The sequence below is a fragment of the Lissotriton vulgaris genome, chromosome 12 (assembly GCF_964263255.1).
Source record: "Lissotriton vulgaris chromosome 12, aLisVul1.2, whole genome shotgun sequence".
Classification (NCBI taxonomy): Eukaryota; Metazoa; Chordata; class Amphibia; order Caudata; family Salamandridae; genus Lissotriton; species Lissotriton vulgaris.
In genome coordinates this window covers 484,158,850-484,173,036 of record NC_141700.1, presented here as the reverse complement: position 1 = coordinate 484,173,036, position 14,187 = coordinate 484,158,850, and the positions used below count along the sequence as shown (strand labels likewise).

Below are 14,187 nucleotides of genomic sequence, written 5' to 3'. Positions count from 1 at the left end.
GGCACTGAGTTTTGGTCTTAGGCGAACATGGATCATGCAATTGCGTCATGACCTAGGCCTGTCATATGGATCTGCAGTCTGGTTAGAACAGGTGTGGTGAATCAATGGCTGCCCTCATAGTGGTAAAGGGTTACTGCCTCTTACCAGGAGTTAAATGGCACAAGAGCAGTAGTAGCAGCACATCCAATTTGTGTTTGATATTGTGAACAGGTCTTTTTAGCTGTGTCACTCAGTGGTGTCTATAGGCCCACTCGTGCAAAGTTCTGCTGATGTGTATTTAACATGTCTTTGCCTAGGTGATTAATGAATGTAACCTGGTATTTCCAGGTTAAAAAAATGCTCTTGGGGAGGAAGAAGCTTCATGGTCGGTACTACTCGACTTTGGAACTCGCTTCCATTAAGGCTAAAGGAAGAAACCCATCTGTTGGCTTTTAGAAAGGCGCTAAAAACGTGGCTTTTTAATCTCTGATGTGGTAAAACCGGTCTGGTATCGTTTGGTCTGATGAGCTAGCGCCTTGACACTCTTGGGTGAATGTTTGTGCTTTATACATTTCTTTTTCATTTCATTTCAGCGTCTTAAACCATGACTGTATACGCATGCTCTGTTGCATGTGTTTGTGCCTGAATGTGGTACATAACATGGAGGCCTGTGAGTTCCATTTTGGGAAGCACTAAGATGCAAGTTTGGACTGCCAATCCAGACTGGGGAGGTTGACTGCTGACATTCATGGGGACTAAGAAAGGGAGGAGCAGAAAAATCACCAGTGCACATCAAGGTATTTATGATTCAGGAAGGATACTAGATGGTAGAGCAAGGGCATGATTTTTAGATTAGATAATGGGTCTGATAAGGCACACACTACAGGAGCAAAGAATGATAAATGAGTGGATGGCTTAGCCTCACTGATGCATGCCTCACAAAGGTTCAAAGGCCTGACACCCATATGTAACTTTGATGGTACAACCATGACCAGTGTTGAGGGTGCATACATTCGAGTGCCACCCCTGCTAGGGCTAGCAGCCCTTGGACAAAGACCAGAAGACAGGAGTGGGTGCATCAAAGGACTCTGCACCCACAACAAGACTTTAAAAAACAGGAACAAATACATATATTAAATCACATCTAGTGACTAGGAGAACAGTATAAAAGTGGGAGCCGAAATTGTTCATCAGCATGGACAAGATCAACATGACTTCGAGCTTCTGCATCCAGGACTGAGGACCAAGGTCTGCTAGGTTCCCAGCTGGGTGAGGGGCCGTCATCAAGGAAGTCAAGAATACTTGCGCTGTGCCGAAGCATCAGTCTTTTGCCTGGCTACCAAGACCAGAGTGCACTCTGAGGAGAGCCCCTGGAGAAAGGAAGGTGCAACAGGGATTCTGGTGAGTGGATCCCAGTGACAAAGTGTGAGGCATCCGGTCCAGTCAGGACCATTGTTTTGAGAAAAGAGAGACGCCCAACCTCTTGAAGAAGTTGGCGACCCTCTGACCCCTACAGTGAACTAACAGACTATCGCCTGCTAAAGTGAAATCTGGGACTACCATCTGTCATGAGGGAGTAACTAAGCCCATAGGGGCCATCACCCAGTATAAATATTATCTTTGGGGCCGATGCAATGGCCATGACCCCCATATTGGAGGAGTCACCCCTGAACATCAGAGGCATTTGAACGCAAATGAGAACCCACTTGCTGCACCCAGAAGTCATTGCTGACTACAACGAGAAGAGAGCAAGGGATTCCCTCTAAGGAGCAAACTCAGACACTATGTCTAACTTAATGGCATTATCAATACTTATCGATAAAGCACTTATTTCATCTAAGGTGTTTTTTTGTTGCTTTGTTGATTTTAAAGCTGCTTTTGACCGGGTCCCTCAGTCAGCACTCTGGGCCAAGCTGATGAATAGAGCGGAATCCCAGTCAAACTTTTGAAGACCATTGTCCAATTACATACCAACACCTGGATTCAAGTTAAGTTTGGCACCGGCTCACATCTGTCTCGAAAAATCACGACGACAAGGAGTCAAACAGGGATAGCTCCATTGCCCTTCAATCTGTTTATCGCCGACCTTTCAGCAGAACTGGATGCAATAAACAGCCATTCCCCTAAGGGTGGTGGTGTCCAGATAAGCAACCTCTGTACGCCGATGCCCTTGTCCTTTTCAGTTTCACTCGAGTAGGGTTGCAACGACTGTTAAATAAACTACATAGTTATATTGTTATGAACAACCTAGAAGTTAACTTAAAGAAAACTCAAGTAGTCATAGTCGGAAGAAAACACTACGGAGGTGGTGGCTGGACGTATAACAACTCTGGACTTGTAGTAGGAAAATCCTACAAATACCTGGGGGGTAATTTACACTCCAGGGGCACCCTTGCCAAACATCGCAGTGACATCTCAATGAAAGCCATTGCTCTCCAAGTGAATCTTTCAACATTTTCGAAAAAGTTGACAGGCCCGAGCCTAACTCAAATGTTGGAAATCATGAAAGCCAAAATTGGCCCCATGTTGTCATATGGCATTGAAATCTCTTGGGGTAAAATGAGTGCAACATTAAATCAACAAGTGACTAGGATCTATAAAAGAGTTTTTCATATGCCAAAATCAGCTTCTGCTGCACAGATTTGATTACAATTGGGCCTTTTAAATTTCGAAATCTTAAGCACAGGTGCCTATTTAAATCTGTGCCATAAGTTAAAGCAAGCTGGGTCCCTTGAGTCACTGTTGTGGTCAGACATTAGCCTTATTAACCCAGGTGGGTCTTATAGTCAGTTCCTCCATGAATGCGTACAGCAACTATCAGCAAGAGATCTCTGGAATCTTAACCCGAGTAACACTGTTTTTAAAATAAGTATCAAGAAGAGCATCCGTATGTGGTCGCATAATACAGACAAAGCTCTTTTCGCCAAACGTAAGCACGCATGGGCAGTAATCAACTCTTACCAGCTGGCTTCTCTACCATTATATCTATCCTGAACATACCCCCTGTACTTAAAATTTTGATTAATGGCACTTAGATTGGGGGAATGGCATTTTTTGAAACATTTACCTCTAAGGCGTTGTACATCAGATGAGCTACAATGTAGGGGCTGTGGGGACCTGGTGGAGTCCCTGGACCATGTTGTATGCCTCTGCCCTGCATTGTTGGCCGGGCACAGATTACAACTGAGGCCAGAGTGGAACAGATTGGGGGTCCGGTCCTGTAGGAAGGCAATTATCACAGAATTGAACCCAGAAAACACAGCTTTAAACATAAGCCTCACAATCTTTATTCACAGTGCATACCGCACATTCAACCAGCAAACTGCAGGTCCGGTAACAATCTCAAGGAAGTGCATAGGTGACTGAAATAATAGCACACCCATGAAGCTCTATCTTAGTATAACCCATGTTCACTGCCCCTGCAACACTTTGGAACGTGATCCCGATGACTTGATAATGATCGTCAATAGCTGTCAGCTGCTTTATTGAACCGTTCTTATCTTTTGGGTCTCTCAGCAACTCAGTGTCTTACTTGTAGTTTTTAGCAGCAACATTCATTCTCTTATTTACATTATTAATTATGTTTAATGATATTCTGCTGCTATTTGGTTTTAAGGTACGTAGCCTTATTACATTTTGGCCATTTTAATTTCTTAGTTTTGTATATGTATGGTATGCATGTCTTGCTTTTTTGATTATATTTTTAATCAAATAAAGGATTACAACGAAAGAGGTCTGGGAGTAAGAGGGGAACTAAACAGACCAAAATGAACCAGAGAATACTCCCCTTAAACCTATATTTCTTTTACAAAAGATTGAATCTAGTATGGGTATACAGATATGGCAAACATCAAATATTTATAACATTACATCATCATTATTCTTTGAGGCCATATATATATATTTTTTTAAATATATTTTTTATTTTCCAATTAAACACAATACATAGACAGTGCAACACAATTTCCTATATAATTAGTAAACATAAAAGATAACTGAGTATTAAACATAACCTTGAAAAAAAAAGAACATTACAACACTTCGTATAATGATCCTAAATAATAAAGTTTAAAAAAAAGAACTTAAAAGAGAATAAAGACAATCAAAATTACTACTATAATTAATACGCATTACAGTACTTCAGACCATACACAGTCCTCCTGCAGTTTCCCAACATAATATCATCATATCATATCCCAAATCCAGCCCGCCACCTACTAATTGGTTCCCATATTCTTAACCCCAATTGCCTTCCTCTCCTACCTTTCCTTGCATATATAGATTTTTCCAAATTATACACTGCCAATAAGTTAGCAAGCCATACTTGCATACCAGGTGGGTTCTTATCCAGCCAAGCCCTTGCTATACAAAGCCTATATACAGCCATGGCAACAAAAATAAAGTCTCTCTCCCCAAAGGTATCCTCCCCTACTATTCCCAATAATATCTGGGCAGGTGTAAGGGTCATTTTCACATCTAGGGAAGATTCCAAAAATCTCTCTATGTCCTTAATTAAAGAATGAAGCTGAGGACATAAGGCAAACATATGTACTATGTCAGCGTCTAGTGAGTTACAACGTGGGCAAGAGATCCCCGTAGTACCACCCCATTTCGCTATTCTGGCTGGAGTATGATAGAGTAAGTACAGAGTTTTGTATTGTTGTGACTGCAGTGGCGCAGAGCAAAGGATCGTTCTTCCTAAGTCCAATGCCTCCTGAAACCATCCGACTTCTCCATCCAATTTCTCTGCCCACTTACAACCATACTTATCCCTATCATCCTGCTTTAATTCTACGAGGCTTGCGTAAAAGCTACGTATTGAGCAATCTCCCCCTAGCCTAATCTTTTCCATAATATCCACTCTATTAAACCCGGTCCGTCCACCTAGCTTTGTCCCCAAAAAACTCCTTATCTGAAGGAATTTAAAAAAGTCCCGCCTATCTAACCCAAACCTCCCCATTAACTCTGTGAACTGTACAAAGCCTCCTAAATTCATCACATCTCCTACCTGAACAACTCCTTTCGCTGCCCAACCCTCCATTGTCCTGTCCCCGAAAATTTCAGATGGAAAAGATCTATTATTCAGCAACCTAGTATACCAATTAAACCTCCCTATACCCACTTTCTTCATAAGAGCAGTCCAAATCTTAATTCCAGCTTCCAAGGTCTTGAATCTAGTTCTTTTATAATAGGCAAACTCTGTACAGTATAAGAAGCAATTTTCCACCTCCTCCCCCAGAACTGCTGCATAAACCCTATCAGAGCTATCCGTCGTTCTCTGATCAAGCCCTGCCCCTCCAATCAGCCCTTGAATGTATTGAGTTGCGGCTGCCAGATAATATAGCCTGAAATCAGGTGCTCCCCACCCACCTCTCTCTCTGGGAAGGGTCATGAACCTATATGCTCTACGGGTCTTACCCTGCGCCCATATAAATCTATTAAGTAAAGCTTCCAAAGTATTAAACCATTGTCCCTCAAAATACAGGGGTATTGCCCTAAACAAATATAAAAACTTGGGCAATATTAACATTTTAATAACATTCGTACACCCCACTAAAGAAAGATGCAGATTATTCAATCGTTCCAAGTCCAGCTTTACCGTACTCATCAAAGGGGTCATATTCCTCTGTACCACAGTATCAAGATCCGCTGAAATTATCACCCCCAAATATACCGCCGACCCCGTGACCCTTTGATCCGTACATCCCACAACATGTTGATTACAGACTATTTGGGTTTTAGCCCTATTTAAACTATAACCTGAAACCTGACCAAAGTTAAGAGCCTCAGCTTCAACCTCTCTAATAGCTCCCTCTGGGTTAGATGTCAACACAGCCACATCGTCTGCGTAAGCCAAAGTTTTAGCCACGCAGCCCTTCAATCTCATTGGGGGGGATCTCCTGATTACCTTCCAACCTACGCAAAAAAGGATCTAAGTATATTGCGAAAAGAAGAGGAGATGAGGGACAGCCTTGTCTGGTTCCTCTTTTTATCTTCACTGCAGCTGAATATCCTCTGTTGACCCTAATTCTGGCGCTAGGGTTCTTATATAGTGTTTGCAGGGCTTTAATGAACCTCTCCCCTATGCCACCCCATCTTAAAGTTTGCCATAAATATTCCCAGGAGACCCTGTCAAACGCTTTCTCAGCATCCAAAAACAATGCCGCCATAGGGTCTCCCAGGGTACCAGCAGCGTCGAACATTGTAATCACCTGCCTTGTATGCACTGTAGTTCCTTTGCCTGGTATAAACCCATGCTGTGAGCAAACTACAAGATTCTCAACAACCCCTGCTAATCTCTTAGCCAGCATTTTGGAATAAACTTTAGTGTCCGCATTCATCAGCGTAATCGGTCTGTATGACCCAGGTTGAATTGGGGGTTTCCCTTTTTTTTAGAATAACCATAATATCAGCTCCACCCCATGAGTCAGGTACTGCCTCACCAATTTGAGCTAATTATTCTTTGAGGCCATATTTTTTATTGTCATAAATGTATTTCCTTTTTTTCAATGCATTAAATGTCATTTTTATAAATAGATACAAAAACATTTTTTGTAAAAAATTGTGTATACATATAAACTGTACTGTACTGGGGTGAATGTATGACATTGTTCTGCATTCTGTCCATCAACTGTTGTTTTTGCAATGTCACCCCGAGTGGGAAGGGTATGCCCAGACGTGGGTCCCGTGCTCTCCATGCCACTGGAATCAAGCTATCCTGGCTGAAGAGGGGTGAAACCCCGAAACTGGTCCTAGGATGCTTGTTTCCAGTCCAGGGAAGACCTGGCTTGGCAGGTCAGGCTGGACTGTTCCCATGAGGCACAGGTTCAAGACTGATTTGCATATGGCTGGGTTAAAACTGGAACGTCATGGTGAGCAAAAAGAAACCGATGGATTTAGGCCCAGATTTCTGTACTGGGGTGAATGTATGACATTGTTCTGCATTCTGTCCATCGTCTGGGCATAAGAACACGTCGTCAGGCGATAATAGCTTGCTTTGATGGAAAAAACATTCAATTAGCAAGCCATGTCATCAAATTCTTGGAAGAGGCAGAAAAGAAACAAGAGTGACAGAGGGCCAAAAAACAGGATGAAGCTAACTTAAGAAGCAAGTCTCAAACGGTCACAAAAAAGGGATTAATCACACGACATGAGCAACAGACTGTCTCCGGGTGGGCCTCTAACACACAATAAAGTAGTAGGGGACCCAAAAACGAACCAACAGACTTTAAAGAAAAGAAAACAAAAATCATGCACTTTTTTACGCTTGTAACATTCATTACAGTTTGGTTCTTATTGAGGAGCTAAGCTAGTTACTCACTCTCTTTTTTTTTTTACACCACGCTTAGCCCGAAAGAAGCAAATCTTTTTGTACTATTTACTATTTTTAATACGAAGTTATTCCCATTTTTATACCTTTTTATAACAATTGTATTTAACCTAATGTTTTCCTTTTTAATTTGCTAATGTCTGCAATGGTTTTAATTAACTGTGCAATAAAGATTTACTTACTGTCCATCAACTGTTGTTTTTACATATAAACAACCATACAAAATTATATACAATGTAATTGATCCCCAAAATAACAAATCTTCTTACAACTCATGCATTCCTCACACTCGTTCACATTCATACAAGACACTTATGCACATCTGGAATAAACGGGAAACATAAGATGTAAATAATTTCCACCAAGATGAAAAAAAATTGTGATAAAAAGGTCTAGACACACGAGGATGCCGCGCGTTTCGGTGGGTTAACACAGGACGTGAACCACCTTCTTCAGGCCATTGTACAAATCGGGCACAGTATCATACAGGCAAATATACAAGGGGAACAGGTTTCCTATATTGGAATTCTAATATCCTAGACTGGGACACCGAAGTCTTTGATCAATGATGGTGGCCTCTATGCCTATTGTTCAATATTGGATGTGTGTGTGGCTTTCAACAGGTCTTCTATAATTGCTGGGCCATAGCAGAGATACAATATCACAGAATATATCTTAGCATGTATTGCTAGGTATTAGATCTTCTAAATATTGTATGGTATTAACTCAAAAGACGTTGTTCTCCACCACAAGCGGTGGCAACACCCCAGGATGGTCAGAATTCTCGATAGATGAGGCTTTAAATGAAGATTTCAGAATTCGAGATTCAGTCTTGCAAAATGCTCAGCGTCCCTTGATAGATGCAGCCCCCAGCTGACAGTTTAGTGGCAAAGTGAGACTTGCATATGCATTACTAGCGGAGGCAGCACCTGTGAGGCCACCTCAAGTAAAATGCCAGGAACATATTTTTTTTCAGAGTGGAGGAAGGCGGGAGGATCTGGGTTACACTTCCTAGGAAAGCGCTAGAACTCTCACCCTGACAGACTTTAATGAGTACACTTTAGTGTGCATTAGTTAGTGTGCTGTATGATATTTTGAGTGTGTAGTAAATTATTCTTTTAAGTATTGGACTGGGCAATCAGAATATGGGGTCACTGTTTGTATTTTCAGTCTTAAACCTTTGCTTACCTTGCACCTAACACCATCCAGGAAGCCTTGGGCTGCTCAATCCAAGCTACCACTAAGATTCGAATGCTGTAGGGGTGGTACTTGGCCCAGCTGTTCTGGATCCACAGTAGGGCAGGCCCCGGACAGCATGAGTAAAAGGTCTCAAACCTCCTGGTTGGACCCGGTATCTCCTGCCTGCCCAGTGGCCCTCTGAAAGGGGTTGTGACAATAGGACAACAATAGCTTGGCTTTCTGCTCTATCATGCCCTTCAGATGAAACTAGGAAAAGGAATTACAAGCCAAGGGGTCATGTAAATCCTGGACACTAAATGCAGATGCCAGGAGACATCTTATCAAGGCGCTTCAAACACATTTTCATTCCTGAAAACGTAGGAGAAAAACATTTGACCTTGCTGTCGAAATTTGAGGAATTTCAGCAGCGATGCTTTGAGAAGCATTCCAAACCAGCGTTGCTAAGGCACGGAACAAGAGGAACTAATGGAAGGTGGCGCCTTGTAGGCAAAGATGTTGTCTCATCTAGGGCTAGAAGATTTGCAGCTGAAAGCGCACAGCACCACCAGACCATGCAAGGGAGCTATTACTGAGGAAAAGTTTCCGGATCAGTACCTGGAGGATGTTCAGGAGGTGAGGAATCTGCAGGAAGAAGTATTTATTGGAGGTGGCCCTTCATGACATATTGTGAGTATTTTAGGTATTATTGAGGTATGCCATAGGGTAACCATTCTTGGCATTGAATGAGCATCCTAACTAATATGGAAGCGCAGGCATAGAGTGACTCATTGGCCTACTGGTGGTACCCTGGGCACCAAACTAGCCCATCCCTGATATAATAGTGACATTGCATCAGGTTGCTATGCTTTGCATATTGTCTGCATCTTCTTCATTACTGTGCCTGTGCCTATGCCAGTCATAAGGTGGCCTTGCCCAGGGCTTCTGTTTGTTCTGAAATTGGAAGGACATTCTTAGCATTTCATGGCGACAACTATTATGTATTCAGAATTCCCCAAATGAATGTGATATGCGGATTTTTAATCCATGTTCTAGGTGTGGGGCTGTCTAAATGTGACTGCTTCATGAAAATTCATATTTGGTATTTGAGAACAAAACTAGGGGATCTTTTTTCCAAAGTATGTATTTTGGTGACCGAATGTTACTATGAAAAAGGACAAGTTTTGTTTTGGTGAAACTTGCTTTATTTATACGGATGTGAGATTTGATTATATTATTTTCATAATATATGACTGTATGCCTTCTTGGAGGGGCTAGGGTGTAAATATGAAAGAAGATGTGAATAATAATGCTGTAAACAGTTTTTAAAATCACAGTACATGCAAAATTGCACATCAAAATTATATGATATGCGTTTAAACCCAAATGTTGTTAGCCAAGTGAAGGGATATTGGACTGGAAAATGCTTCATTTTTACCAGGTTGTCTTGATACGGGGGGAAATGGGGTTAGAATTTACACTTCAATAAAAGTGGGAGTATTAGTCTTGTTTGGCACTCAGTCCGGGTATCTAAGGCCTCCACCCAGGTACTTTATGGCTGGGTGTAAATTCTATGGCTTTTGTGGTCAATTTACTTGAAATTTGTTCTGTACAATCCAATGTATGGCCCCATTTGTGTGAAGATAGTTTAGGAATACTTCATAAATGCCATTTTTTATGATTGGCTGGTAAAAATGTTACTTTTTGGCCCAGGTCTTCTAAAATTGTGCTGTATAAAGCATAATTCTGCACCGGTTTCAAACTTTCCTTAAGGGCACAATCAACCTGGACCTTCTTAGGGTAATGATCACATGCTTTTCTCATCCACTAAGTGTCCAAATGGTTCAAAGTGATGGTCCTTTTAGTTTTCTGATTACTCCATTACTTCCCACAGCCAGTTGCCCTCTTTAAGAAAAGGGTCTCATCATACATTTCAGATGGATTGTGAATTTTAAAGAGTAGTGAGGAAAATTACTTCCCAGGAGAGCATTTTCTGAATACAAATTACATCCTCCTCTCTCTCGTGTAATAAGTTCAGAAATAAAATTGAGTCATCTCTCCCATACAACTTTACAACTCATCTATATTCTAACTGAGTGGAGTGGTGTGGCTCACTGGTTAGAGGCGGCAGACCCGGAAGCAGAGAACAGCCCGGGACCAGGGTTCAATTCCCGAAGCGGCAGGGTCGTGGACCAAGGTCAGCGGACTCGATAATTCTCGCCTCGGTACCTACTCTAACCAGGGATCACTCTGGGCATTAGCTTGCCTCATCTCTACAACGGCCCCCCACATTCGCCGGGGATGCCTGGTTTCACCTTGGAGATACCCAGTAGGGACCATCTCACAGGGATAGCCAGGACAGGTTCCCCAGCGGTCTACAGCGCCACAACGCCTCAGGGCAGCAGTGCGCTTTACATTTAACTCTTCCCTCTGCAGGTAACCTACCTTTTATATATATGAGAGGGAACCCTAATCATTAGCTTTTTAATTCATTCACGACCTATGTACAAACTCTAAATTTATTATTTTGTATGAAACTCAACACTTTTGTACAGCCTTCTTTTTCTCTCCTCTGTATGAACCTTCTCTGCACACATGATCTTCCCCTCTTCTGTACAAGTCAAATTGTTCTTTATCTGTATGACACCACACATGCAATATTAAAAAACACAAATAATTAATCTTAGTTGTTACTATCCCTTATAACTACCTATCTGCAGCCAGTACAAATAAACTCATCAAGAACCCTGTGTATGGCCCCCATCTCTGCCCTTGGGAATACAATTTCACTTTTTTCCCCTTTTGTTAAAACTACGACTCAGGCATGGCATAGAATACCTATCCAATCAGAACTGCTACTTGGACACAGAAGATGGTAGCTCACAAAATCTCACTTTTATGTTGATTTCTTACTCATCCCATGTTTGACTAATATATGTGACCTTTTTGGCATAAGACAAATGTAATACCTAAATAAATGTGGCCAGTAATCTGCAATAAAGGTCCAGTAAAAACAACATTATAAAAACACTCATATGTTGAATTCTTTCAATGGAAGTGCAAGAACAAAATGGTTCATAGAAATATAAACATTTTAGTAACCTACAAGGATTCCAGAAGCTGCCGTCCAAATGGATGACGGGCCCAGGGTGTCTCTTGATCCGGGTCTGACTTTGGGCTGAGACAGAGGTCTGTGGCAACTGCTGCCAATGACCATACCTGTGCAGGAGAAATGAAGTGACAGTTTAAAAGGGTGGAGTCATTAATGTGATATGACTGAAGCATTAAAGGATCTACTGATTACCAAGAATCTTCCAACATAAGTCAAGCATCCTGAGCCTAGTGATGGCACCTTACAAGTCCCAAGGGGTGACTATGTCCTAAACAATATGAGAGCTGGTAACACTATCAAAACCAAAGAAGACAAATAGAGTGGCTGAAAAAACACTTCCAATAATTGTCCTCTTTGATACGGACATGACATGTTTTTTCTGAATGTTCCAAATCACTGACAACCTCCAACGTCTATGAACTAGGTTAATAACTAAGCTAAAGTAACCTCATTAAAAAAATATATATATATTCAATGGCACTGACTTTTAAAACACATGACTTGTAGTGGATAGCTGTAATTTTGCAGCTTGTTTCTGTATTCAAAACATGCCCCACACTGTAGGCTTTAGGAAAGAGTAATGCTTTTCTAAGACAGCTTTTACAGAAAGCAGATAGCAAATCTGGACTCAATGGGAATTAGGAACACAAAAAGCACGGATGATGCTTGTAGAAAGTCAACATTTGCTATAGGAAGTTAAAGGTAAAGATATATTGCACTTTGAAGCGAGGGCTCAACCATGCTTTGCAACTTCATGAGTCAGTGAAAAGTGCCCAACAAAAGCTCATAAAGAAATAAAAATAAGAACATTATTGTTTTAAGTAGAGACAACTAGCCCTCCATTGATGTAAGTACAGGCTTGATAAACTATTTTTTTTACCAAAGACACATATCCTGCAGAAATATTCAAAAACACGTGATGAACATGTGTGAGAGATGTCTGACTTTGATGTCTCATTTAACATAATACTGACTAGATATAATAGGATTGCTCTTACTGTTTGACTGGAATAAGTGGAGATACAAACTTGACAATCCTAAATCAAAATGAGTATCCCCATAATATATGATTTTGGCTTATCTTGAACCTAGGAAGAAAATCCTCCCTAACTGATGCAGGGTTTCTGTAAAGGGCTGGTGGTTGCAGAGAGTATTTTATGGTACAAGTTATTACAATGGATCTTTTCTACCACTTCATCTACCTATGTAAATGAAATCACTTGACCACGAGAAAAATCCCAACAGCAAAAAAACTAAAAAAGGTGGAGGCAATATTTCTAAATCGCTCAGCTCTTTAGTTATTAGTGGCAATCTTATTGCGAAAATTAAATCAGGCTCACCGACTGACCCCTGCCCAGTGGCGGTGGTAAAATAGGCGCAAGAGATCATAGCGGACAACCTGTCTAATGTCTTCAATTTAATCTTTAAGACAGGAGTTTTCCCTAAGATGTGGAAAACCGCATCTATTCGGCCATTTTTAAAGAAATCCAACCTAGACCCAGAGGAACTTAGCAATTATCGTTCTATTTCACGTCTTCCTTTTCCCACCACACTCCTAGAGAGGGCCATGAATAAACCACTTAAGGAATACATCAATGTGAAAGATCCGGGATCCCTACCTCGTCGGAAGAGCAGAGTAGGCGGGGAGGCCACACCCCCACACCGGGAGGAACGTCGTCCCTTGATCATCGGGCTCCCTCTCTTCGCCCACAGGATCCGCATAACCCCGAAGACCCGGAACCAGAACAGGATCCCGGAAGCAGAACTCCTGCCGGCGACCCGGAACCCGAACTGACCGGAACCGGAAGTACGTCCACTGCAATCAGCCGAGACCCTAGAAAAGACGGCAGGAGCGAGGAAACAGTGTTTTATTTATTTATTTTGAGATTTGTAGAGCGCCTGGTGACCCGAAGGCATCCCCGCGCTATAATACTGTAAAATCCGGGACGGGCGAGAACCAGGAACTATTTGGGGAAGAGGAGGGTTTTGAGTCTTTTGCGGAACACCGTGTGGCTAGGTTCCCAACGCAGCAGACGAGGGAGTGCGTTCCATGTGGAGGAGGCCTTGACCGAGAATCGTCGTCCACCGGTGCGCGCCTTCTTGAATCTTGGGACTGTGGCCAGATGTTCGTTGTCCGAGCGGAGATTTCTGTGGGCTTTATAAGGTGTGATCATATCTTTGAGGGTGGCAGGTCCAACCCCATTAATGAGTTTGTGCGTGATGCACAGGGCCTTAAACTCCACTCGCTGGCGGACCGGTAGCCAGTGCAGCGATTTGAGGGCTGGTGTGGTATGGGCTCTAGGGGGAAGTTTGAGAATGAGTCTCGCCGCGGCATTTTGTACGCGCTGAAGTTTGGTCAGGGTGGTTTCAGGTGCACCGAGATATGCGGCGTTCCCGTAGTCCAGGCGTGATAGTATGAGCCCTTGCACCAGAAGTTTCCTGGACAGGGGGGGCAGGAGGGGGAGGATATTCCTAATTGAGCGGAGAAGACTAAAGCATGTGCCCGCGGTCTTGACTGCCTGGGTCTTCAAGGAAAGGTCCTGCTCCAGCCAGAAGCCCAGTGTTTTAATTTCAGTCTTGGGCGTGGGGA

The 14,187-nt window shown here is 42.3% G+C and overlaps 1 protein-coding gene across 2 annotated transcripts in view; it reads right to left on the bottom strand.

The window, feature by feature from the left end:
- WDR59 (WD repeat domain 59) overlaps positions 1-14,187 on the bottom strand; it is a 1,027,519-nt gene that overhangs the window by 179,379 nt on the left and 833,953 nt on the right. For both annotated transcript variants that reach the window (XM_086945225.1, XM_086945226.1), the window contains exon 21: positions 11,592-11,704. In XM_086945225.1, the coding sequence (XP_086801351.1) occupies positions 11,592-11,704 (113 nt within the window). The remainder of the gene's footprint in view (positions 1-11,591; positions 11,705-14,187) is intronic.